At 46.8% G+C, this 27627-nt stretch overlaps 1 protein-coding gene across 1 annotated transcript in view; it reads right to left on the bottom strand.

The window, feature by feature from the left end:
• Nucleotides 1–998: 998 nt before the first annotated feature.
• LOC118218890 overlaps nucleotides 999–27627 on the bottom strand; it is a 45216-nt gene continuing 18587 nt past the window's right edge. The window contains exons 7-20 of the mRNA XM_035401617.1: nucleotides 26760–26853; nucleotides 25154–25420; nucleotides 23883–24209; nucleotides 16916–17167; nucleotides 15342–15689; nucleotides 14939–15060; nucleotides 14323–14542; nucleotides 9416–9553; nucleotides 8820–9010; nucleotides 7363–7514; nucleotides 6716–6973; nucleotides 4721–4874; nucleotides 1951–2059; nucleotides 999–1133 (exon numbers count right to left, since the gene is read on the bottom strand). Coding sequence (XP_035257508.1) covers nucleotides 1015–1133; nucleotides 1951–2059; nucleotides 4721–4874; nucleotides 6716–6973; nucleotides 7363–7514; nucleotides 8820–9010; nucleotides 9416–9553; nucleotides 14323–14542; nucleotides 14939–15060; nucleotides 15342–15689; nucleotides 16916–17167; nucleotides 23883–24209; nucleotides 25154–25420; nucleotides 26760–26853 — 2751 coding nt within the window. The 3' untranslated portion in view covers nucleotides 999–1014. The remainder of the gene's footprint in view (nucleotides 1134–1950; nucleotides 2060–4720; nucleotides 4875–6715; nucleotides 6974–7362; nucleotides 7515–8819; nucleotides 9011–9415; nucleotides 9554–14322; nucleotides 14543–14938; nucleotides 15061–15341; nucleotides 15690–16915; nucleotides 17168–23882; nucleotides 24210–25153; nucleotides 25421–26759; nucleotides 26854–27627) is intronic.

Raw genomic sequence — 27627 nt, 5'->3', positions numbered from 1 at the left:
AAAATAGCCACAACAGCCATAGACACTCAACCCTTAAAAACATTAATTTCTGTACATTCTGACCCCATTTCAACAGACGGAATTCATAAACAACTTCAAACGTCCACACAATAAAGCCCCAAACTAAGGGGATTTGTGTTTTCTCCTTCTTCTCCTCCTCCTTCCTGCCGGCTAGCCCACAAAATGTCTCCCCATTGGACATTTTACCAACACCAGCCAATCCTTCACCTACACGATCCAATCAAAATCTCAAATACACACGCAAAATAGAAAATGTTTTAGAGTAAAAATATGTCTGTCTATCTCAACAGCTAGTTCCTTTATGGCTGAGTGGTCAATGTCATGGTCTATAGAGGGCAGGATCCCTGGTTCAAGCCCCACTAAAAGCAAGTTTCTGAACTGTGCTTTTTTTTCTCACTAATATTTGTCTATTACTTATCAACAATTGCTTTTGCACCAAATCTACCTGGCATTCACCAAACGTATACACTGCATTATGATGTACCATCTGCACATTCACATTCACTGGCTACAATATCTTCTGTAAAACCACGGACAAGTTTGACCAAAAAATTTCACGCATTGAACAGCTATGTCATGGCGACACACTGCCAAAGTTACAGAGTATAAAGGTTGGAACACAAACAGAGAGTCAGAGGGGAGGACACCAAAATCAGATGCCCTCCTTATCTCTAGATTGCAGTGTTTGAAACAGTGCCTGTTTGTACACAGTTACAGAGAGAGAATAATGACTCAGTGCTGTTTGTACAGTTACACAGAGAGAATAAGAACACAGGGCTGTCTGTACACAGTAGCACAGAGAGAATACGGACACAGTGCTGCCTGTACACAGTTACACAGGGAGAATAAGGACACAGCTGTCTGTACACAGTTACACAGGGAGAATAAGGACACAAAGCTGTCTATACACAGTTACATAGGGAGAATAAGGACACAGTGCTGTTTGTACAGTAGCACAGAGAGGACGGACTAAACAGTGCAGGTATACACACTTTATTGATGTCTGGGGTTGCGCTGTGTTATAGCGTGTGCTGCACGCACACCCAGTGCTGTTAGAAAAAAGAGGCCAATCAATCCTCCGGCCACTGATAGCATGATCTGGGCTCCAGGCCCTGCAAGGAGTGAGAAAAGCAACCAATCACACAACACATTCTAATTCATTCTACTACAACCACACAACACATTCTAATTAATTCTACTACAACCACACAACACATTCTAATTCGTTCTACTACAATCACACAACACATTCTAATTCAGCCTGGAACAGAGTAAACAACAATCAGTCACACAACACATTCTAATTCGTTCTACTACAATCACACAACACATTCTAATTCAGCCTGGAACAGAGTAAACAACAATCAGTCACACAACACATTCTAATTCAGTCTAGAACAGTCTAAACAACAATCAGTCACACAACACATTCCAATTCAGTCTAGCTCAGTCTAAACAACAATCAATCACAACACAGAATCTACCAGCTCACACATTCACACACACGCTCACAGTCAATCATTAACTCACACAATCACGCATTAACGCACACACTGACGCACACACACACGTACACTCACGCACACACACACTCACACACACACATACATTCTCACAAACATACACTCACAAACACACACACACATTCTCACAAACACACACACACACACTCTCTCTCATACACACATTCACACACACACTAACACTCACACTCTCTCTCACACACACACACATTCACACTCTCTCTCTCACACACACACTCACACTCTCTCTCACACACACAGACGCACACACACACTAACACACACTCTCTCACATACACACACACTCTCTCACACACACACTCCCACTCACACTCTCTCTCTCTCACACACACACACACACACACACACAGCAGTATACTCCATTTGTCAATAGCATTCCACTTACAGTTTGTCAGTTTCCTCTTTGCTGCAGAGATGGGTCCTGCTGAAAGAATAGCTGTGAGTTTGTCCGGTAGATCTCTTCTCACCTTTTGGTTTTGCCTGGGAGAGCAGTTCTATACAGATACATACAGGGGGAATGTCTAACCAGCATGCAAACAAACGTGTAGGATGATTGCTGAAATATTCTCCACATTCTCTAACATTCAAGATCTGTAAACCTTGTGCTAACTGAATATTTAATATTTAAATTATGCAACACGCAGAAAGTAGAAGTGGAAGAACTAGTGTGAGGTGGGTTTGTTCCCATTCTCCAGAAAAGAGCCTATGAGAACTCACTGAGAAAACTAAATAAAGTGAAAGGACTGAATTGTGTGCATCAGAAAAACAGTGAGCAATATAAATATCTAGATAATAAAAATAAATATTGAACTGAGAAGAATGACTGAAAAATACCTGTTATTTGGTCACCACATATTGTACACTCAAAACGAGTTGGCTTATGCAATGATGGTGGTTTTAGTGAGAACATGTATTATACGGTCTTTTTAAATTGAGGTCTATCCATTCATGTATTGACTGTTTATCAATGATCGTAACATTACATGACATTACATTTATTTGGCAGATGCTTTTATCCAAAGCAACGTTCAATAAGTGCATACCCAAGGTTTTATTAATATTGTGTAATGTAAACACATGCATGGTCAGTAAAGGGGTGTGTCCTGACAGATTGGGGCTCAGATGAGGCCTGTCACATCCCTGGCAGTGAACACAGGAAGCTCTCAGGCCAGGCTGCTGGCTGACCTGTCTCAAATACACCCATCGTTATCAGCCCTCTTACTCAAAACCCAGCCTGAGGAGGAGGTGGCTGGGTCCCTCTTACTCAAAGCCCAGCCTGAGGATGAGGCGGCTCAGTCCCTCTTATTCAAAGCCCAGCCTGAGGATGAGGCGGCTGGGTCCCTCTTACTCAAAGCCCAGCCTGAGGATGAGGCGGCTGGGTCCCTCTTACTCAAAGCCCAGCATGGCTTCCCGGGAATTTACCATGGTGCAGTTTGTGGCAGCAGGGAGTTACCATTGTGTACACTCCTGGGGGGAAAAAATGGGGCCAAGCCCAAAATGGCAACATATTAAGCTTTTAATGGTCTTAACAACAAAACATTGGTCAGAAAATTAGCAAGAATTAAACAAATGCACTCCTGAGACCTCCTGTGCCACCATTTGCTTGTTTACTTTTGCTGCAGTGAACTGTTTGGGGAAAAGCTAGAAACAGGGAAATTCACTTATATATTCTTCTTGTACGCAAAAATCATGATAATGATTCAAATGTTTGATGTAAAATTCAAACTAACACATGTCTGCGTGTACAAAAGTTTCCAAAAATATCTACTGGGATGTTTTTTTTTTTCCTCTTAAAAGATTAGTCATTATTTGGTTATCTGCCACACCTGATGCAGCCCATCAAGGGCCTGATAACAAGCTCATAAATGGAACCAGGATTGATAGTGCAGGGAGAGATCTACAGTATGCAGTGTTGTGAGTCCCACAGTAAAGGGGCGAGAACATCTGCTCCAAAAAAAGCAAAATATCACGCAGGGGTTGCTGTCAGGGCAACTGTAGCTATTCTGAAATTTACAAGACCCTAAAGGCAGAGGAAATCCCTATTTCTCTATCAGCTATTAAGAGAATAGGTCAACGCTTTGAAACAACAGGTAATGTTGCCAGAAAGAAAGGATCTGGAAGGCCCAAAGCCTCATCATGCAGGGATGACCACCTGCTGAAATTTACAGTTCTCAAAGACAGGAATAAAAGCCTACAAAAACTGTCATCAGAATTCAAGACCTCAGAAAACAAGACTCTTTCGAGAAGAACAATAACCAGAAGGTTATCTAATGCAGGTTGTGTGTCTAGAAGATGTGTTAAAAAGCCATTGCTGTCTCAGAAAAACATCAAAGACAGAATTAAGTTTTTGGCAGAATATGGAAAGTTTGATTTAGAATGGTTCAGCAGAGTTGTGTGGAGTGATGAATCATGTTTTGAGTTGCATGGTGATGCTCCAGAGAGGTGTCTTCAAAGATCTGGTGAGAAATACAATAGTGAATGCATCTCTACCACAGTTAAGCATGGAGGAAGAGGTGTCATGGTGTTCGGGAGCCTTTTCAGCTGCTGGTACTGGTGAGCTGCTTCACTGTGAAAAGTCAATTAACGCTTTGGAATACAGGAGAATATTGCAGAAAGGCTTGCTTCCCTCAATTGAAAAGTTGTTTTCTAAAGAGGAACGATCAGATGTTATTTTTCAATAAGACAATGCTCCTGCCCACACTGCAAAGACCACCAAAAAGTGGCTTGAGAACAAGTCCATCAGGCTCATGTTTTGGCCTGGTCAGAGTCCAAATTTGAACCCTATAGAGAATATTTGGTCTCACATTAAAACACAAACTAACCGGGAAACAGTTTTCCACTACACATCAACTGTTTGAAGCCCTCAACATTGAATGGAACAACATTGACTCTTCTTTCTGTAAAAAGCTGTCTGCAAGTTTACCCACAAGGCTTAAACATTTAAAGAAATCAAAGGGAAAAGCTATCTTATAATAAGTTACTTTATCCATTTGTTTCATTCTTGCTAATTTCCTGACCAATGATTTGTTGTTAAGACCATTAAAAGATTACTATTTTGCCATTTTGGGCTTGGCCCATTTGTTTTGCCCAGGAGTGTACAGATCGCAGTGGTGGGGAGTTACCATTGTGTACAGTTTGCAGTGGTGGGGAGTTACCATTGTGCAGTTCTCATCTTGGCTGCATATTCTGCTCAGGCAGTGAAGGTAGATGTGGGAGTGGTCAGACATGGTGAACATCTGAACGGAGAACCTCTTCCTTTGAGGGGAACTGCTCCGGAGGTACCAGCGGAAGGTTCTGTCGTTTGGGCAGCTGAAAGGATAATGGGCTGTGTGCCTAATTAAAGCCTTTCACACACATCCAAGCGTCCTGTATTACTGTCATTTACCTCCACCCCCTTTTGAACAAAATCCCCCATCACACTCATTGAAATTTATTAGGAGCACAATGCACATACTCTAATGAAAATATAGCGTCAAAAAACAATTAACGGGCCAAGAGCCAGTAGCCTAATGAAAGTCTTTCTCTCAGTCTTTCTACATATGACGACAAAATATTTAGAATATGGCCCAATGTGTGAATACCAGCCAAAACGTGAGGCTATCATGCTCATTAGCACTCTGGCACCACTTTCGGAATCTGGGGTTGAAACACTATTGTTTGTGAATCAGAATTTCATTTTGAGGATTGTATCAGTTACAGTGCACCTATGAGACAAATTTACGTAGTCTTCTGTATATTGTGTCTCGGATCATAGGTTCATGTTTCATGAATACAGGCCTAGTGTCTGGGTGGTATTAAAATGCAATAAGAGCAATACTACTAATGTAATTAGTGTTTCCCATACGACCTTCAGTTTAATACTTCGTGTAGGATTATGCATACCACATTTTGCTCTGAAGTGTATCTTTTATCGTTTCATATTTGGAGCATTCTAGCATGACCATATATTTGGATTGGGCCAACTCTGGTTCAGGGCTAGAATCATGATGTAGGTGCCAATGTAAATTCTGTGTTTCATCACAGAAAGTCACACCATTTGGCAAGTTCATACCATCCCATGGCTTTTTTTCCCCCCCACACACAGCAAGTTTATACATTTTTTATACAAGTTATTCAAGACCATATGCACAACATGTTGTATACCAAACCTTCAATATGGAATATGTGCGGACCCAAATGGCAAGTTTGTTCTTTTTGAGGAGTGGGATCTATGGGCAATGGTCTCGTGCCTCTAGGTCAAACAGGACAGGATTGTTTAACACTTTGATTGTTTAGTGTTTATTTATGGGGCGACATAGCTCAGTAGGTAAGAGCGTTTGTCTGGCAGTCGGAAGGTTTCTGGTTCGATCCCCTGCCCTGGGCTTGTCGAAGTGTCCCTGAGCAAGACACCTAACCCCTAATTGCTCCCAACGAGCAAGTCGGAGCAAGTCAGATAATAAGCCATAGCCATCGCCCTAATAAGCCATCTACCACTGCGAAAAGTTTATTAAAATGCAAAATTTCCCAAACACAGAAAGAGAATAAGAAAACCAGATATTGCTACCAAAATATAATATGAAGAATAAAAATGACAATTAAAAAAAAAAAAAAATTATTATTATTTTTTTAATCCATTAAATTACCCAGGTTCATGTTAGTGGTATAAAGAGTGCAATCCTAATGTTATCTGTAATAGGGCTATTCAACTGGCAGCCTGGGCATCAAATGCAACCTACCACTGATGCACTCTTGGGCCTCCAAAATAAAGCCTTTTTATAAGGCATCTACTTGTTATCACACATGTACAATACAATCTTATTCATACACTGTTTTAAAAGTACATGTTAATGAGACAAATACTACACATGTACATGTCAGCAGAGCTTGAGGCACTGGAAATGAATTAATTATGATAACAATGAGGCAGCATCAAGCTAACAATCAAATCACAGACAAAACGTAAAGGAAAAGAGAGAGAACACACCGCCTCACCCCCCTCTCAGGAGCAGAGAACTCATCACCCTGAGGAACAGAGGACTCACCCCCAAGGGAGCAGAGAACTCACCACCCTGAGGAACAGATAAATAATCCCCACCCCCTCAAGAACACAGAACTCAACCCCACCTCCACACCCCCCCCCCCTCCTCCGCCCTCAATATGAGAGAACTCACCCCCCCTTCAGGAAAAAAGCCTTCTTCTCCTCTTGTGGGTCTGCGGTCTGTGTGGCCCAGCAGGACTCCAGCTGTAGGCTCATCTTGTAGGCCAGGCTGTTCTCACAGTGCAGGGTCACCTGGATGTACAGCTGCTCTGCAGAAGGGAGCTCCACAGGGCCAGTGTAGTTGTATGCGTAAGATGAGTCACTGTACAAGGCCATGCTGATCTCCAGGAGGCGGGATGAATTCACCTGCACCACACTGTGAGAGCTAACCCTGCAGAGGAGCAGAGCAGAACACACAGCAAACACATCATCAATGTCCACATCCACTAGATTTCCTAGAAAAGCACATTTGTTTTTTTTAAATAGCAATGTGCTAAAAAATAAACCACAGTACCAGCACATGAAATGTATGACCAACAATGTGTGATGGAATAACAGGCAAACAAACAGGCTGGATTACGACACACCAATAAAGAACCGCACATGCCATTAGATTAGCCTTAGTGCTAACAAAGACTAAGGCATTTTCATTGAGCTCAGGCTCTGTTACAGCTGTACATGCATAACTACTGAAAATGCTAGTTTGAGGCTTAATGTCCTTCATGCTACTGCCGTGGGTGCTGATTGGATGGCTGAATGAGAGAGGGATGTGTTTCTCACCAGTCCAGACCAGGCTTCATGCGGGCTGTGCTGGTCTGGAGCAGCGGGTAGGCACAGGTCCACAGCACCTTCAGGTCCCTCCGTGTGATGGATCTCCTGCTGCTGAGCGTCACAGTCAGCGCGTTCCTCAACTCCACATGCGTCCTGTTAATCTAAATGAGCAGAAAGCGTGTTACACACCCAAGGCATTACACACTCATAATACCCAGTGTGATGTGTTACACACACAAGGCATTACACTCATAATACCCAGTGTAATATGTTACACACACAAGGCATTACACACTCATAATACCCAATGTGATGTGTTACACACTGCTAAGCAGGAACTTAGTGAGGACCTTGGGACAGGTAGAGGTAGTGAGGGGTGCTGAATGGAAAGATGGGACAGGTAGAGGTAGTGAGGGGTGCTGAATGGAAAGATGGGACAGGTAGAGGTAGTGAGGGGTGCAGAATGGAGAGATGGAACAGGTAGAGGTAGTGAGGGGTGCTGAATGGAGAGATGGGACAGGTAGAGGTAGTGAGGGGTGCAGAATGGAGAGATGGGACAGGTAGAGGTAGTGAGGGGTGCTGAATGGAGAGATGGGACAGGTAGAGGTAGGGAGGGGGTACTAAATTGAGAGATGGGACAGGTAGAGGTAGTGAGGGGTGCTGAATGGAGAGATGGGACAGGTAGAGGTAGTGAGGGGTGCTGAATGGAGAGATGGGACAGGTAGAGGTAGTGAGGGGTGCTGAATGAGAGATGGGACAGGTAGAGGTAGTGAGGAGTGCTGAATGAAGAGATGGGACAGGTAGAGATAGTGAGGGGTGCTGAATGGAGAGATGGGACAGGTAGAGGTAGTGAGGGGTGCTGAATGGAGAGATGGGACAGGTAGAGGTAGTGAGGGGTGCTGAATGGAGAGATGGGACAGGTAGAGGTAGTGAGGGGTGCTGAATGGAGAGATGGGACAGGTAGAGGTAGTGAGGGGTGCTGAATGAGAGATGGGACAGGTAGAGGTAGTGAGGCGGTGCTAAATGGAGAGATGGGACAGGTAGAGGTAGTGAGGGGTGCTGAATGAGAGATGGGACAGGTAGAGGTAGTGAGGCGGTGCTAAATGAGAGATGGGACAGGTAGAGGTAGTGAGGGGTGCTGAATGAGAGATGGGACAGGTAGAGGTAGTGAGGGGTGCTGAATGAGAGATGGGACATGTAGAGGTAGTGAGGGGTGCTGAATGGAGAGATGGGACAGGTAGAGGTAGTGAGGGGTGCTGAATGAGAGATGGGACAGGTAGAGGTAGTGAGGGGTGCTGAATGGAGAGGTCTGCTAGAGTAAAGGGTGTTATCATTGTCTGAAGGGAGGAAGAAGCAGTAGCACTTGCAGCTTGCTATGCCAGGTTTAGTGAATCAGTTTTGTGATGGTGTGCATTCCCAGAATGCACCAGCTGTGTACATGACCTGGATCTTGTGCCGGTACTCACAAGCGTTTGGCCTCCACACTGGGAGGGGGCGCCAGTTATCCTGTAATAATAAAACTTGTCCGTCTCGTTGATGGAGCAGCGACCATCATTGAGGACAACAGTCACATTCCCGCCAAAGTAGTGGATGAGGAAAGGCTTGGAGATGCCCCCAGATACATGGTCCTTCAGGCATAGCGTGAACATCCCCTTCTCTGTTAAGACATGATGTTCTTTAGTCACATTATGTAGACGTAGTTTTGATTAGCCTTTGGTTCATTACTTACAAAAGTGCATGAAATGCTAGGCTATGCCAACGCTGCCATTTTACAAGTAATACAGAAACAGACACAGCAAACTGCAGCAAACCACACAGAGTGTGTGTATGTGTGTAAGAGCAGCAGGTGTGTGAGTGTGTGTGTGTGTGAGTTTGTGTGTGTGTGTATGTGTGTGTATGTAAGAGCAGCATTATACTCTGTATGAGAGTATAATGTGTGTGTGTATGTGTGTGAGTGCGAGTGTGTGTGTGTGTGTGTGTGTGAGTGAGTGTGAGTTTGTGTGTGTGTGTATGTGTGAGTGTGTGTGTGCGTGCCTGTGTGAGTGTGTGTGTGCGTGTATACCGTGGCAGGCAGGGCTGAGGATGGGGCTCAGGCTGTAGTACCCCGGCTCACACACGCAGGTGAATGAGTCCAGGGTGTTGATGCAGACGGAGTTGGAGCTGCACTTGTTCAGAGCAGGGGAGTCACACTCATCTGGGTCTGTGGTTTACACAGTATACTGTCAGTCACACAGAGAACACAAGTACACAAGTACGCAGTATACTGCTGCTCCACTCAGTCACACAGAGAACACAGTATGTGAATGCTGGGCGTTGCTATAGCCTCTGGGCACCAGACTCACTGTCATGAGGTGAGAGAAGACCTCGTCTCCCACAGTTTACTGAGCCTGGGATACCCTGCTTTCCCCTCAATGTGGCAATGACTCCCTCCTCAGGAGAAACCAGTTGAGCCTCCTCAGCATGACTGGATTGTTATATGGCAGCAGTGTTTAGGAGTTTGTCACCATTATATAGAAGATGATATACTTTATTGAACCCCATGGGGTAATTTTTCCTCTGCATTTGACCCATCCTTAGTTACTTGGGATCAGTGGGCAGCTGCCTCTCTGTGCTGCACCTGGGGACTAACTCCAGTTCTGATGCCTTGGTCAAGGGCACCTGCAGGAGCGCACCTAACATGCATGTCTTTGAGTGTGGGAGGAAACCGGAGTACCCGGAGTAAACCCACGCGAACACGAGGAGAACATGCAAACTCCGCACAGAAAGACCCCAACCCGAGATTCAAACCCACGACCTTCCTGCTGTGAGGCGACAGCGCTAACCACTTGCTGTGAGGCGACAGCGCTAACCACTTGCTGTGAGGCGCCAGTGCTAACCACTATGCCACCGTGCCCGCCCTACCACAATGTTGCATCGCATGAGCTGTCTGTCTATCTGTCCATCTGTCTCTCATTTACATTTCAGGCATTTCACAGACACTCTACAACCTTGAACCAACAGCCTTGGAGCAAAATGTTATACTGCACTGCCATCAACACTTACACACACACATGCACAAACACACACAAATGCATGTATGCATGAACACGCACACGCACTTATGGCAGTCCATCGATGACAATGATGACGTTGCTCCAAATTAATTTGTTGGGGGTTTATTGGGGTGTATTACGCCTGTGCATAGCCATGTGGCTGTGCAGGCTAATGCGTGATCCGCAAGTCTTGCCACATGAGGGGCGGGGGTATACGGCACAGGAAAGGGGGGACCCTGCAGCACGTTGATGCCTCTGTGCACACCAGTGCATTCTCCTCTCTGTAGCCTGCTCCTGAAGGAGAGTGATTCCCTGGTGGCAGGTGGAGCTCCAGGTGTGGCGATCAGCAGCCGAGGACTCTAGTACTGGTGGTTTGATGTTGCACTTCTTCAGGGGTTTTTAGGTGATCTTTGTAGCGATTTTTTTGGCCCCCAGCAGACCTATGACCATCCAAGAGCTGGTCATAGAGGATCTGTCTAGGTAGCCGGTGGGCAGGCATGCGGATCACATGCCTGACCCAACACAGATGTCTTTGCGCAAGGAACACGGCGATGCTGGGTGTATGAGTCCGGGCATGGATTGCCACATAGGGCACCCTGTCTTCCCAGGACACACCCAGGATCCTTTGGAGGCAGCGGATGTGGAAGGCCTCTAGAGTTCGTAGGTGCCTCTGGTAGGGGGTCCAGGGTTCCGAACCATAAAGCAGTGTGGAGAGGCAAACTGCCTTGTACACAGCTGCTTTGGTGGAGATGGTTAGGTTCCTGTTCTGGAAGACCCTGGACTTGAGCCTGCCGAAGGCAGCAGAGGCAGACCAATACGAACCTGGGTGTCGTCGTCGATGTTGCAGGAGGGGGACAGAATGCTACCGAGGTAGGTGAAATGTAGGACGATGGCAAGAGGATGACTATCAAGGGTTAAGGTAGGCGCATGTGGTTGGGGGATGGACTCTTGCACGACTATCTGTGTTTTCCTGATGTTGATCTGGAGACTAATGGCGCTGTATATGGAAGCAACCACATTTAATGCACGCTGTAGGGATTCTGGTGAGTGGGCGAGGAGAGCACAGTCATCAGCGTACTGTAGCTCCAGGATGTGTTGGGTGGTGGTTTTGGTGAAGACTTGAAGTCGCCGGATATTAAAAAGATTTCCATCCAGTCTGTACTGTATCTGTACCCCATCTGTGGGATCCAGGGATTTGTGAGACAGCAGGGTGATGGTGGAGAGGAACATGTTGAAAATAGTTGGGGCTAGAGCACACCCTTGCTTGACCCCCACATCCACAGGGGATTGGGGATTGCTGACCACCGATGCTCACACAGGTTTGCATCCCATCATGGAGCTGCCATACGATGTTCCTGAACTTTGGTGGAACCCCCAGCTTCCCAAGTACTTCCCACAGCAATTCCCAGTTTACAGTGTTGAAGGCCTTGGACAGATCAATGAACGCTAGTTACAAGTCTTTGCGGTGTTCTCTGAATTTTTCCTGTACCTGTCTAGCAACAAAGATCATGTCCGCAGTGCTTCGATCATGCCTAAAGCCACGCTGGGATTCGGGTAGATGTCTTCAGTTACATGGGTTGCTAGGCAGAGTAGCATGATCCGTGCTAGCACCTTCCCGGCCACTGATAGGAGGGAGATAGCTCTGCTGTTACCACAGTCTGCTTTGTCACCCTTGTTCATAAAGATTGTGATGATGTTAGCATCCTTCCAATCTTGCAGGATGACTTCAGATGACCAGATGGCAGTGATCAGTTGGTGTATTCTACAGGTCAGGAGGTATCCCCCATGTTTTAGTATTTATGCCGGGATTCCGTCAAGGCCCAGGCTCTTGTGTTTCCTGAGGCTCATAGTGGCTTTGTGTACCTCTGAGAAACTGGGGGGGGGGGGGGGGTCCAAATGGTTGACAGGGGGCAGGCAGGGGAGGTCGTACAGTAGTACGTAGGGTGCTCCAGGTAGAGCTGATGTTGGGATCTGCTGGTGTTTCGGGGATCCTAGATCCTAGTTGGTTTGCAATCTGTTCCCTGAGCTGGTTGATTTAGTGCGTGGACTTCAGTGCATCACAGTTGAGCTTCCTGCATGGTGGTGTTTTCCTCGGTTGAGGGCGGATTTCCAGGTTGAGTTTGGCTCTGATCAAGCGATGGTCTGTCCAACAGTTGGCTCCACGCATGGCCCTGGTGACTCGCATCTCCTTCCTGTCAGCTTGGTGGACAATGATGTAGTCCAGGAGATGCCAGTGTTTAGAGCGGGGGTGTTGCCAGGAGGTCTTGAATTTGTTCTTGAGTTGGAACAAGGTGTTTGTAATGACTAGTTGATGCTCAGAGCAGAGAGTAAGGAGGCGAAGATCGTTGTCATTAAGCCAACACCGTGCTGTCCGAGCACATCCTTCCATAATCCACTGTCAGAGCCCACTCTTGCGTTCAAATCGCCTAGGAGAATGAGCTTGTCAGTGGATGCTGTTTTATTTATGGCGGAGTGCAGGGAGGCGTAGAAGAGTTCCTTGCACTCAGGGTCAGCAACCAGTGTTGGGGCGTATGTGCTGATGAGGGTGGCATAGCGATTGTTTATGAGGGGAATCCGCCAGTCTTTCACTGATGCCAACTGGGGATTCTGGGATCTTCTGAAGTAGGCTTGTCCTCGCAGCAAAACCTACACTATGGAGGCGACAGGAGCCTTCCGGAAGCCCCTTCCAGAAGATAGTGCAGCCTTCTCCCATCTCTGTTATAGAGTCCTCGCCATGGAAGCGGGTTTCGCTGAGGGCCACAATGTCGATGTTGTACCTCTTCAGCTCGTGCGCAGCCAGCACTGTTCTTCTTCGGGGACAACAGGAATCATCACGTACATCCAGGAGAGTTCGGTTATTCCAGGTCGCAATTGTGATTTTTATGTGCGTTCTTTTTTTTTGTGTTAATTTTCGACCGGATGAGGGCTCACCCGGTAGCTGCAGTAGGCTGCCCGGGTTGAAGAGGAACAGACCTTTTATAGGCCACATTTTCTAAGCCCTTCCCTCTCAGGGTGAGCAGGGCGGGGCTGCTCAGTCACATGAGCTGCCGGAGAGGCATGCTGTTCCATCCCGAGCCTCGGCGACCATCTTTCCCATGCCGCCTGCGTGCAGGGTTAGACTAGATACTCCCAGTCACATCCTGACCTGTATCCACTGCCCTTCCCCATCGCCGCAGGACTTAGGGGGTGGGGGTTGGGGTGGGAATGGGGTAGGGTATTTGGAGCAGGCTTGCGCAATTAATAGATTAGAGTGAAGGTAGTTGTGCGCAGTCTCTACCCTCACTGTCTTGGATCCACCCTATGTTTTCCAGTGGCATGAAGAGCTCATGACGACCTTCTGTAGAGGGGAGTTGCAGAAGACTGCCAGAACACCGGTCTGTTGGTGACTGCCTAATGCAGGTTTTCTCCACAGATTTATCATTAGGGGTTTACTCCCGTAGCCACAGCATGTGCAAGTGCACCCATTGGGCATTGGGGCAGTGGATGGTGGCAGTCAGGACATGTCCACACGCCGGTGGGCCTGTGCTGCCTACCTCTGGGGTCCACTGCAGCTCTGAGGCCCCCTACTGTCTGGCCCGAGGCTGCAAAGCACGCGGTTACCATGGACTGTCAACGAGGAGGCACAGTAGAGGTCTGGGTGATGGAGAGGCTATGTACTGACAAGGAAAGACTTCCGCACTCTGCTTTTCCAAAACTCAGTTGAGTTAGTCAGCGGCAGTGCCTGGGAGCAAGAAGCAAGCAAGCAGACAAGCATGCAGCTACGCTAGCTCAGGGGGGCTGCACTAGGCGCATCACACCACCCCTGTGGACCACGTCCACCAGTCCGCACACGCGCACGCACAGTCTCAAGGGTTTTATTTCACTGGGAACAGAACAGCTAATATTCCTCTGTCAGCTACCTATCACACACAGATCCCCCAGCATGTCTCGCACCTACCGTCCCAGTAGATGCTGTCGTCTGTGAGGGTGATGTGGGCGTGGCCGAGAGAGATAATATGCTGCAGCTGCTCCTCAGGGCGGAGGATCACTACCCCATCCTGGCTGGAAACATCAAAGCTTTCAAAAGTGATCTTGGTTTTTGTTTTCCTCTCGCTGTCTTCAAACGAGATCAGCTGCACCTCCGCTTTTGGCCAGAACTTACTCAGTAAGTTCTGCAGCTGGTAAAAAGGAAATGGAAACCAAAAAAAAAAAAAATTGTAAAGCTGGTCCATCGTGCAGTTGGCACAGGCTGACTGCAGGTGCCCAGGTGACTAACAGAGGCCTGTCCCAAGTGAAGAAGTGAGAGGAGGATAGTCTCGCTTGTACAAACCACAGCAGGGGTGCACAAGGGCCCGTCCATTTCAGGATTTTTGGCAAACTTTAACCTGATCAAATCTTAATCTGAGATTTGTAAAAACACCAGCAGTGATTATCAAAAGTGATTGTTTTCAATTTTGTTGAAGGTGATAAAAGTTCAACTAAAATAATGCTATGAAAACATGTACTACACAACGCTATAAACAGAACGGTGGGATAAGCGGCAATGACTGCTAGGACCCGGGAACAGGACCCACCTTGCTTTTAATAATGCCCTCCAGCAGGACTCGAGCTTCTGCCCTCGGATCCTCCAGTGATGGCGGCATTGTCCATGGCACAACAAGGAACATTTCATGGCTGGGGAGATGAACCTGCAGTCCTACAGTTGGGGGGTTAGGGGCACAAAAACTGATGTAAAAATGTGTCTGAATGAAAGCTTTCTGCAACCAGCCCATGATACCAGCCTTCAGGACACAGACCTACCGTGGGCCTGACCAGAGTCCATGGTTATGAATAAATGTCAAATTTTTGCACCTGTGTATGCAACCACATATGCAAGCCTTTAATAATTCAGGCCAACTTCAAAACAAAGAGGCGGTCTGTCAGTACCAGACTGCATCAACACTGACCGAGTCAGTACCAGCCTGCTTTAACACTGACCGAGGCGATCTGTTGTTTGGTCTGCAGAGTCAACGACTCTGGGTAGCAGGATGTCTCCAGGGGCATCGTTGGGGGCACTGCCGGGGACTTCCCCTGGGATGAAGTAGAGCACAGCTGGAGCTCCACGCTCGCCACCCTCACACTCTGGCACCACCTCCAGGTTATACGGGGAGCCAGGCCTCAGGCCCGGCAGAGGCAGGGGGGGGCCTGCCTGCCTCCCCTTCCGGACGCTCAGGCCGCCCCTCTCAGAGAGGCGGTACAAGAAGGCCACGCCCACCCCAGACCTGCCGCTCCACAGGGCTATCGAGTCCTTCTGCCTAAATCGGAGATCCAACACTTCACCAGGGCCTGTGGGCAGAGCAAACCAGGAAACATTCATCAGGGCCTCCCCAACACTTCCCCAGAGCTCCTTCCTAAATGACTTTGGGCTTATCCTGGCCTAATGCAAGCTTGGAGTTGGTTGCTAAAGGGCGCAGAACGGTGTGGGGTGGAATTTGATGGTGCCTCACCGAAGACAAAGGGCATGTGGAAAGACCAAAATATTTTTCCAACCTGCAGTTTACCAACAACAAAATCTGGAGAAATGGAGAAAAAAATGCAAGTTCAACAAAATGTTCAGTTTTCATCTAGAACAGTTCATGAGCAATAAACATTTTACATTATTTAAACATACATTGCGCCAAATTCCAAAAATATTTGAGACAAGCATTAATGAGTTTGAAATAGACAATTCTTCTGTTCTTCTGTGAGACTGACAATTTGACATCTCTCTCCAATAAGAGTCAACAAGTGTTTGATCAATAGATAATTAAGGCCACCATAGAAGTGCATTCACCCACAAGTGTAGGTTTTCCACCCATTCAACCTACTGATGTGGTGTGGCTATCTGTCACACCACTATCTGTCATTTGCACCTCTGAACTGGTAAAGCAGAGGAAGTCAGCTGGACCATAATTATCACCTGTCAAATCACTGGATTCCGATGCCCATCAGATCTCTATTATCACCTGTCGAATCACTGGATTCCGATGTCCATCAACCACTATTATCACCTGTCAAATCACTGGATTCAGATGTCCATCAGACCCCTATTATCACCTGTCAAATCACTGGATTCAGATGATCATCCTCTACATAAAGTTGACTGTTTGTAGCCCATTTTTTAACAGACCTCTCCCCCTCACAGCCAGGTCCCTCCCCCACACAGCCAGGCCTCTCCCCCACACAGCCCGACCCCTCCCCAAAACAGCAAGGCCACTCCCCCAAACAATCAGTCCCCTCCTCCACACAGCCAAGCCCCTCCCCCACACATGCAGGCCCCTCCCCCACACAGCCAGACCCCTCCCCCACACAGTCAATCCCCTCCCCCACACAGTCAATCCCCTCTGCAAAACAGCCAGGCCCCTCCCCCACACAGCCAGGCCTCTCCCCCAAACAGCCAGGCCCCTTCCCCACACAGCCAGGCCCCTCCCCCACACAGCCAGGCCTCTCTCCCACACAGCCAGGCCCCTTCCCCACACAGCCAGGCCCCTCCCCAATACAGACAGCCTCGCCCCCCAACGCTATTGGCCCACCTGTTTTTGTCTGGATGGTGCCAACGCTCATGACCGTGCTGTCCCCACACAGGGCTTCCACCCTGCAGCTGTACTGGTGGCAGGGAAGCAGGCCTGCCACTGTGTGCCAGGTGAGGAGCGTGGAGCTCTGGAGCTCCCCCTGGTGGTACACCTTAAAGCTGGAGATGGAGGAGATGTTCTGCACAGACCAGCTCACCGTATAGTTGTGGGAGCCAAAGGAGGACTGGTGTAGGTTTATGATTTCAGAGTTTGCTAGGGGACAAAAAAATAAACAAAACTCTTTCATCAGGCAAAGCTTTCAAACAGTAATATCCAAGACAATATTAGCATTCCCCTGTTAGATGTGTTGGAAGTGATGAAGTCGATTCACTGTTCAAAATTAGAGGAGAGATTGACACACAAACTTTTAATTCAGCACATTCCATCATGTGCCAGGTCATGTGCCAGGGACACACTTAAAAACTCTCTTCTGGCTGGACTACCGGCATCTGCCACCAGACCCCTGCAACTCATTCAGAATGCTGCGGCTCGTCTGGTCTTCAACCTCCCCAGACACTCCCACGTCACTCCCCTGCTCACTACCCTCCACTGGCTGCCTGTTATAGCTCGCATCAAATTTAAAACATTGGTTCTAGCATACCAGGCAGTCAAGGGATCAGCCCCAGCATACCTCCACAAGATATTCAAACCCTACATGCCAGCTAGATCCCTCCGTTCTGCTACCTCAGGACGCCTAGCACCTTCCCCTCTTCGCACCTGCACTTCCAGAACACGTCTCCTGTCTGTTCTGGCCCCACGATGGTGGAATGACCTCCCTGTGGAGGTCAGAACAGCTGAGACACTGACCCATTTCAAACGACTGAAGACTCACCTCTTCAGGCTGCACCTCTCCCCATCCCTCCCTACCCCCCTGTAAATGACTGTAAGCTTAGGGTTGTAACTAGGCAGCTGTTTCGTAGGTGACTTAGGTGCATTAACTGTCTTAATGACTACTTGTATTTTTTCCATAGACTGCGTTGTTGTCGTTCTCGTTGTTAGTGTTAATCAGTTTAACCTTCAGGGTCCAAGTTGAACTATGCGGTTGTTCCCTGCACTTGGACCGGTACTTCTCTCTAGGGGTTTCGTCATACTTGTTCCTGGTTATGGTTATACACTTTGTTGTACGTCGCTCTGGATAAGAGCGTCTGCCAAATGCCTGTAATGTAATGTAATGTAATGTAAAAACAAAATCACATGATTTCCTTTGGCAGGAGCTTGGTAATCCTGCACTGACAGCAACATCTAGTGAAAAATCCAAGAAACCTACAAGTACATTAATTAAGCTGACAGGAAAACCATAGAGGTTTTTTCCACTAGCCTCTGCCTTGGGGCTATATAAAAGAATGCATCAATGTAGGACTGCACCATACATCTAACTGCAGTTTTTAAAGCGTATTAAGACTAACTGCGGGATTGTAGTGTATAGGTCTCTTTTTCTTTATTCTGTTCGCTCCGGCATTATTTACTCAGCAAGTGCTGAATGTGCTGTGGCATCTGCAGCTTCCCATGCCGGGGTACCCGGTCTCTGGACCGGACATTTAAGCATTCTATAGGTAGATATATAATGTATATATTCTATAGGCATATGTGGCAGCCTTGCCGTGTGGAGATAGGCTTGCTTCCTTGCTTAGCAATGTCCGTGAGTAAGTCAAACCTATGCTGATTTGGAATCAGGAGATGAATCATCAAAATGTGTGTATTTAAAATATGTTGCAAACCACCACTCCAATCCCGCACAGTTCAGTTAAGCTGTGCCATTGTTGTGAATGATGGACTTGTGTGTTATCTTTCTTTCTTTTCCAGGGGAGCAACAGAGAGATTTTACTTTAGTGAACGGGGATCACTGGTATTGTATGATCTTCTTCGGTTTAATTTTGTTTAATAAAACATGATACTGTTGTCATAATTTATCAGTTGTAGCATAGATCATTTAAGCTAGCCAGCTACAGGTTTAATAGGAAATTAAAACTGGCCAATAATGTAGCTGCACCACACCCACTGATAGTATATTCAGTATAACCCGCTGTGTTGGCAGGTGTGTTATGCACTTTACGCTGTGCACTGCTCGTCTCTGGTCCCGAAAATACCAACAGTTATAAGCCGCACCCGGTGCACCATGTCATATCATAATAGCAAACTAAAACTGCACCACAACTACAGGAAAGGTCAATGCAACAAGAGAGACACCAGTTTTTCCAGTGTGAAACAGTGGCTATGATCTGCTGGCCTAAAATGTTGTGTATCTGCAAAAAAAAGCTTTTGCTGCACACTATTAACAAGAAAAGACTCCAGTGGGCCAAGCACCATCAATACTGGACCAAGAAAGTTTGGTAAAAGGCATGCATATATATATATATATATATATATACACAGTATATACAGCATATTTACTTGGCTCTGCAAATCTAAGCCTAACTTGCTCCTCCTTTGCCATATTTCTTACAACTTTAGTGCCAAATTCACTTACACTACAAGCCAAATGGTATTAGGCTACCTGTGGTTTAAAAAAAACGCATCGATAAGATTTCAGTCAATTTAACAATTTTACTCCTCTGCCTCCAAAAAGATTAGATAGACCTCCAATAATTTCTTTAACGGTAATTAAAGCCAAAGGAGGTTATTTTGAGAAAAGTTGTGTTTTAAAAGTTGTTTTAAGTAAAACTCATTGTTGTGCATCTGATTGTGTCGTCGCTTCTGCCGTCCCCCGCGATTCAGATAAGCGTATCATAACTTAATTTGTTTCTGCTGTTGCTAGTTAGCGAACATAGTTGTGTGTAATTTAGGTAGCCTAATCTTTTTAAAACTTGTCTCAACTGTTGCTAGTCAGCAAGCTTAGTTGGGCGTTAGCTGAGAATATCTGTAGTTGACTTGCTGTTGTTAGTTAGTTAAAGGCGTTAGTGAAACTGTGTGTGGGGATTGGTGTTTAACTGCCCCGTATTGTTGAGCTAATTTCGAGGAGCTTCACCTGGTGCTTATCTGCTCTAATGAAGCTAATGCAAACACGTAATTGTCACCCAGTATTTATAGCTCCAGTGGAGGTTGCCATAGGCAGCCTCGTCATCAGTTTATCATGTTTTTAAACCCCATTCCCTTGTGCGTGCTGCCTCGCCCCAAATGGTCTGTTCACCGCAGGCGTAATTTAACCAACTTGATCTACCCACCCTTATCCACACCTCAGGAATTCACTGTCACAGGTGGATTATGGAACTGCCAGTCAGCCGTCCAGAAAGCTGACTTCATTACTGCCTTTGCCAAGACGAAGTCTCTTGACTTCCTGGCTCTCACGGAAACCTGGATCACTCCCGATAACACCGCCACCCCAGCTGCACTGTCTGCGGGATACTCCTTCTCGCACACCCCCAGGGCCTCTGGCCGAGGCGGGGGTACCGGTCTACTCATTTCCTTGTCCTGGAAGTTCTGTGTCCTCCCCAGTCCTAACCCTACTTTCTCCTCCTTTGAATTTCACGCGATTACTGTTACTCATCCCTCTACATTTCACGTTATTGTTCTGTACCGCCCTCCAGGTCCACTCGGCTCATTTCTGGACGAGCTGGACACTCTCCTGAGCTCTCTCCCTGAGGATGGCACTCCTGCTATTCTACTGGGAGACTTCAACCTCCCACCAGAAACCTCCCAACTGTCCAGGGTTGCCTCACTCCTGCAGTCTTTCGCCCTATCCCTGTCCTCCTCCCCCCCCACACACAAGGCTGGTAACCAATTAGACCTTGTATTCACCAGAGGCTGCTCCATTCCCCAACTTGCAGTGACTCCCCTCCATGTCTCAGACCACTTCTTTCTTTCTTTCTCCCTCTCCTATTTACTCCCCCTCAATTCATCCAATAGCTCACCCACAGTAACTTTCAGGAGAAATCTCCCTACTCTGTCACAATCCTCCCTCGTCTCCACTGCTCTGTCCACACTTCCCCCTCCTGCGTCTTTCTCTAACCTGCCAGTTGACCTTGCCACCTCCACCCTCAACTCCTGCCTCTCTCAGTCCCTCGACTCACTTTGTCCTCTTGTCTCCAAACCAGCACGCTCCTCACCCCCCTGCCCATGGCTGACCGAGTCACTACGCTCCAGCAGAACATCACTGCGGGCTGCAGAGAGAAAGTGGAGAAAATCCCGATCCTCTGATGACCTGACTGCATACCATACCCTGCTGGCGACTTTTACATCTGCCCTCACGTCTGCAAAAGCCTCTTTTTTCCAATCCAAGATCAGCGCATGTGTCTCTAATCCACGTAAACTATTCTCCACCTTCTCTTCCCTCCTCATTCCTCCTCCACCCCCACCTCGCTCTTCCCTCTCCGCAGATGACTTTCTGGCCGCCTTTGAAGGAAAGGTGGCTACAATCCGGAACTCCTTCACCCATCCAGTGAGCCCCCCAACCCCCCAGGACAACCCCACAGCCACACTGACCTCCTTTGAAATGTTGGAGGACTCCGATGTATTACAACTGATCACCTCTCATCGCGCAACCACCTGTCCACTTGACCCCATCCCATCTAAAGTTCTCCAATCTATCTCCAGCGAGCTCCTTCCCTATCTGTCTTCCATTATTAATTCCTCTCTCTCCTCTGGTCATGTTCCCTCTGTTTTTAAGACGGCTCGTGTTACCCCACTACTCAAAAAACCCACCTTAGACCCCTCCGATGTAGCAAATTATCGACCCGTATCCCTTCTACCCTTTCTGTCCAAAACCCTCGAACGAGCAGTTCTTAAACAATTAACCTCTTTTCTCCATCAGAACAACCTGCTAGACCCTCTCCAGTCTGGCTTCCGATCTGGGCACTCAACAGAGACTGCACTCCTAGCTGTGACGGAGGCACTTGCCACTGCAAGAGCCTCACGCCTTTCCTCTGTCCTGATCCTTCTTGACCTGTCTGCAGCTTTTGACACGGTCAACCATAAAATACTCCTCTCCACCTTGGCTGGGATGGGAATTGCCGGGACTGCCCTGTCTTGGTTCGCTTCCTATCTTGCAGATAGGACCTACCAGGTCACCTGGAAGGGGTCTGCCTCTGCTTCTCATCCACTTGTTACGGGAGTGCCGCAGGGATCTGTACTGGGTCCTCTGCTGTTCTCCTTATACACCAGATCTCTTGGTTCAGTCATTAATTCACATGGTTTTTCCTATCATTGTTATGCAGATGACACACAACTCTTCTTTTCTTTCCCCCCCTCGGCCACACTGGTCAATGATAAGATCTCTTCCTGCCTGGCTGACATCTCCACCTGGATGGCCAGCCACCATCTGAAGCTCAACCTCAACAAAACTGAGCTGCTCTTCTTCCCGCACAAGACCTCCTTGCTTCGTGAACTCTCAATCACGGTTGATGGCACCACAGTGACTGCCTCTCACTCTGCCAAGAGCTTGGGGGTGGTCCTGGATGACCAACTGGACCTCAAGGAGCACATCAAGGCAACATCAAGGTCCTGCAGATTCCTCCTATACAACATCAGGAGGATTCGACCATACCTGACGACGCACTCCACCCAGCTGCTCGTCCAGGCTACGGTGACCTCTCGCCTTGATTACTGCAACTCTCTCCTTGCAAACCTGCCAGCTTGCGCCATACAGCCACTACAGATGATCCAGAATGCCGCTGCCCGGCTCATCTACAACCTCCCCAAATTCTCCCACGTCACTCCTCTGCTGCGATCACTTCACTGGCTACTGGTCGCTGCCAGGATCCGATTCAAAGCCCTGACCCTTGCCTACACTGCCGCCAACAGGACAGCCCCCATCTACTTGCAGGACATGACTCAATTCTATGTGCCTGCTCGACCACTCCGCTCTGCAGCAGCAGGGCGTCTTGTAACCCCTCCCACCCGCCCAAAGGGATCACAGAGCTTCTCCACCCTAGCTCCCCAGTGGTGGAACGAACTCCCCGTCCCTCTCCGAACCTCCCCCTCACTATCCATCTTCCGCCGTGGCCTGAAGACTCATCTCTTCAGACTATACCTAGAATAACCACCACCAAGCTGTGTATATATATTAAAAAAAAAAAAAAAAAAAAAACCTTTTTTCCTTGTCACTTGTTATATGTTGCCCCATCCCTGCACTTCTTGGTAAATTGTATTTGTCCTAATACTCTAGCTTAATCTTCTGCCTAGTTTGGCTTTGCAGATGTTAGACCAGGATAGTGTTCATTGTTCTCAGCTAGAAATAGCTGTACAAAATAAGTAATTGTACCTTACTGAACCCGTGTTCAGCAGTTGTCTACGATCATGAAAATGCACTTCTTGTACGTCGCTTTGGATAAAAGCGTCTGCCAAATGAATGTAATGTAATGTAATGTAATGTGTTATTGTAGGTAGAAATTGAAAAATGTCTGTACTTTGGTTCGTTATTCAATAAATGTCCATAAATTAACTGAATTCCGCCCTACCTAAAGTTTTTTCTAAAAATTATTATTATTATTTTTTAAACCTGCAGATGGCCTAATACTTTTGGCCTGAACTGTATTGTACACCACACAACCAATACATGGCCAAAAGTATGTGGACACCTGACATTCAACATTTTATCCAAAATAATTTATGTTAATATGGAGTTGGCCCACCCTTTGTTGCTATAACAACTTCCACTCTTCTGGGAAGGCCCTATTCAAGATATCGGAGCACTGCTGCAGGGATTTGCACTGATTGGGCCATTAGGTCTGGCTCACAGTTGGCTTTCCAATCCCAAAGGTGTTGGATGGACTTGCAGTCAGGTTTATGTGCAGGCCAGTCAAGTTCATCCACACCATTCTCAAACCGTTGGGAAAGCATAGAATCATCCAGAATGTGATTGTATGCTGTAGCATTAAGATTTGCCATCACTGGGCCTAGCCCAAACCATGAAGAACAGTCACAGAACAAGGGGTGTCCAGATACTTTTGGTCATATGGTGTGGGTGCCAGACACAGGCGCTCTGTAGCTATACCAGAGTTTCCATCGCTGAGGACCATCCTGCTGAGGCGGGACTGGCCCGTAGACTGGCCCACAGACTGGCCCGTAGACTGGCACACCACCTGAAGCCCCAGCTGCACCCTGCTACAGGGAGGCAAGCTGCCCACGGTGAACACCGGGCTGCCCAGTGTGTGTCTGAAGCTCCTCTCCTCCAGGACGTGGCCAGAGCCGTCCACGTGGAAGACCGTGAGCAGGAAGGCGGTGAGGCCCGAGGCGGGGTCGCTCGGGGGGCAGTCCCATCCCACGGTCACGCTGTTGCTGTCCCAAGCGGTCACCCTGAAGTTCCTGGGCACGTCGGGATCTGGGCATTCACACAGGGAACTTAACACGGCACTCTGAGCACGCACCAGCACAGCCAAGCTTTACAATGTGATCATTCACACAAACAGGCTAACCCATGAGCCTATGCATGTTCAGCTACAGTAATTGCACAATGCTAATGAACCTGCTGGTGCTCAAATGGCAATAGGGCAGTTCACAGAAGTGAGCTACTTATCAGACCTCAAGGGAGTCAGCAAATTAGATAGATACAGTGCTCAGTAGAAAAATATCCTACTGGATCAGCATTATGTGACCCTTAGGTTCTCCATAATACAATGTGATCAAGTTTTGTATCGTTACAGTAGAAACCTGATAACATGGGAAACAAGTTGGTGTCTTTGGTGGTGGAGTGCCGACTAAAGATCTTGATACAAACGGGTCAGTGGCCAGCCAGATACCAAGGCTAACCCGGTGTGATAAGCTTACAGAGATAGCACAAGCAGGATCATTGATCTGTACTGTTTGGTCTGGATTGTGTCTTTATTTCATGACTTGGTGTTTTGCTTTGATCTTTTTGTATATATGGGGAAAGGTGCAATGGTTCAGGGAGACTCGTCTAAACTCGTCTCCTGCGCATATGCAAATGTGTATAGCCATTTCACCACTCACATTTTGCACCATTGTATATCGTTATTATTACTGGACACACTGAACAATAAACTGCATTCATTTTAACCTGCCATTCTTCGTTGACTCTTACCACTGTACACCTAGCAGTTTAAGGCCCTAACATACACATAGAACTGAGGAAACTCTTACCGGTCAGCGCGGTGACCGTGAGGCACAGGACTGTGGGGGGGGGGGGCAGACGCACTCTTACCGGTCAGCGCGGTGAGGCACAGGACTGGGGGAGGGGGCAGACGCACTCTTACCGGTGAGCACGGTGAGGCACAGGACTGTGGGGGGGGGCAGACGCACTCTTACCGGTCAGTGCGGTGAGGCACAGGACCGCGGGGCCGAGCGCCATCTCCACACACGCCACGTAGCTCCGGCAGCCGTCCAGGCCAGCGAATCGGTAGTGCCACCTGCGCGTGGTCTCATTGCACAGGACCGCCAGGCCGTCCAGGTCCGGCCGGTACAGCGCCACTCTGTGCAGGGGGTCGGGGGGGACATGGTGGCTCCCTCGCCAGGAGACCAATAGCGTGGAGGCACCCCGAGACTCCGCCCTCAGTGGAAAGCGGTGGGTGTGGCCTGGGGAGAGCAGGGTGTGCTTGAGAAACTGGCATTGTAACCCAGGAGGTCATTTATGCCAAGCTGCACTGTTGATGGAGCCTTCAAAGACACCAGTTTCCATAGATAAGCTACTGTTAATGGAGAACAGTAAGCCAACATCTAATCTATTAAGCCATAAAAAGATTGTGTTAGTAAAAAGCTAGAATTCTGGAAACCTGAAATGAGGCAATGTTCATTTTTCAGGCGTCATACACAGCTAACAAACTATTCATCAAATATACAAAAGCATTCTGATATTATATTTAATATGTAGAGTGATACAGGGACACTGTTGTGTTGCACATAAAGTCACGGATTAAAGCCAAATTTACAGTTACTTAAACTTTACACAGAAAAACTGCCCACACCAACAACTAATAATTATCAATATACCTATAGTAATAGGTTTCATTAGGTCATATTTAAACATGACCTAATGGAACCTATCACTCCATCTATTACACATCTAAACAGCAACCTGAATCTAAGCTATTAAGTTAAATGTTGAATTAACGTCGAATTCATTAATATTTATCATAGCAATATTGGTTTTCTGATACAGTATAACACCTGTTAAACTGCATTCAAACAAAAGATATACACATTCCGATAACTGTTAAACTTGTAAATAAATAAAAAGAAACTCTTAATTTGTATAGTGATCATTTCAATTATCCATATGGAAACAATTTAATTATCAGTATGTATGTAGTTATCCAATTAAACTGCTTTATACACTGATGTGGACCATTTAACAAACTGATTCTAAGCTTTGAAGTTATGTGCAAAAAGCCCCATGAATTTGGCATAGAAATTAATTTAATACCCTGAAATTATATTCTTAGTAAAAATAGAAATATGCTGGTAAATTACATATTCAATGGAAATAAAAGTTCTGGGCCTGATGCATAGAGTTTGCGTGGATTTAATTAAATTGTGCATACACATTTTGTGCAATTTGCTTAGAAATAAATAAAGTTTTAAATCACACATACAGATTATATTTATAAATCACAAATATTCCTAAAAGTGTGAGCTCGTGAAGGAGCTTTATGACTCTACCAAGTGAACATCCTCAATTTCCTTATATGGGGGCATCATTTCACCATTTAAATCTCTTGGAAATAGCAGTAAAACTGCTAAAATGTAATTGTAGTAAAACACAGAGGAACATACTAGCAGAAAAGTGAATTTAAAAAAGAATTTTCAGAATGTTAGATTTAAATGCTGTTGCACTGCAAACAATTTGGAATGTGTTAAAATTCAGATCTTTGAAAACCTTATCTGGTCAAGTTCAAGAGTAAAGAGGGAGGCATACCAAGGGCAATGATAAAGTCCTCCTTTTGGTAGAGATAATGAGTGTCGTTTTCACAGGGAAACACTTCATTTGGCTGGAATGTCTTGAGAGCTTCCTGTTATGAAAGAGAAATTGAAGATTCCCAATTAGCCATTCTAATGGAGAATTTATGGGTCTGATTAACCACATTATCAACTCGCTTCTGTTAGACTGCAAAAGGGAGAACAGGCACTCGAGGAAAGTGACGACAGCACTAAACTTTTCAGTTTTACTTTTCAATAGTTTCCATGTTCATTCAAACATCTTGAGATGAGAAATTTGAAATGGCTCCAATTCAAAAGCACAAACCATGAGAGGGTCCACAGTGCTAAACATTCTGGTTTCCCCTGTGTCAAAATAAAGCCCCACATTCACCAGCTGAGATCTGGTGACTGCAAAGGCCATACCATATGATTCACATCATTTTCATACTCATCAAACCGTTCAGTGACCCCTCGAGCTCGGTGGATGGGGACACTGTCATCCTTGAAGAGACCACTCCCATCAGGACAGAAATGTTTCATCATAGGATAAAGGTGATCACTCAAAATAACTTTGTATTGATTTGCAGTGATCGTTCCCTCTTAGGGGACAAGCGGACCCAGACCATACCATGAAATTGCGCCCCACAGCATAACAGAGCCACTGGACGCCCTCATTGTAGGGGTCATGCATACAGGCCTGTACTGTTTTCTTGGCATACCTCACACATGCACACGCCCACTTGTGGAGAATATAACAAGGCAGCAGCACCCTACCTAGGAATTTAACCAGTAACCTTTGGGTTGCAAGTCCAGTTCCCATCTTTATAGAAGTAGTTGTTCAAATTATGTGGCCTGCAGCATAATTT

The sequence above is a fragment of the Anguilla anguilla genome, chromosome 19, assembly GCF_013347855.1.
Source record: "Anguilla anguilla isolate fAngAng1 chromosome 19, fAngAng1.pri, whole genome shotgun sequence".
NCBI lineage: Eukaryota > Metazoa > Chordata > Actinopteri > Anguilliformes > Anguillidae > Anguilla > Anguilla anguilla.
Note: the sequence above shows the minus strand (reverse complement) of the source record. Positions and strands in the feature narration are given on the sequence as shown.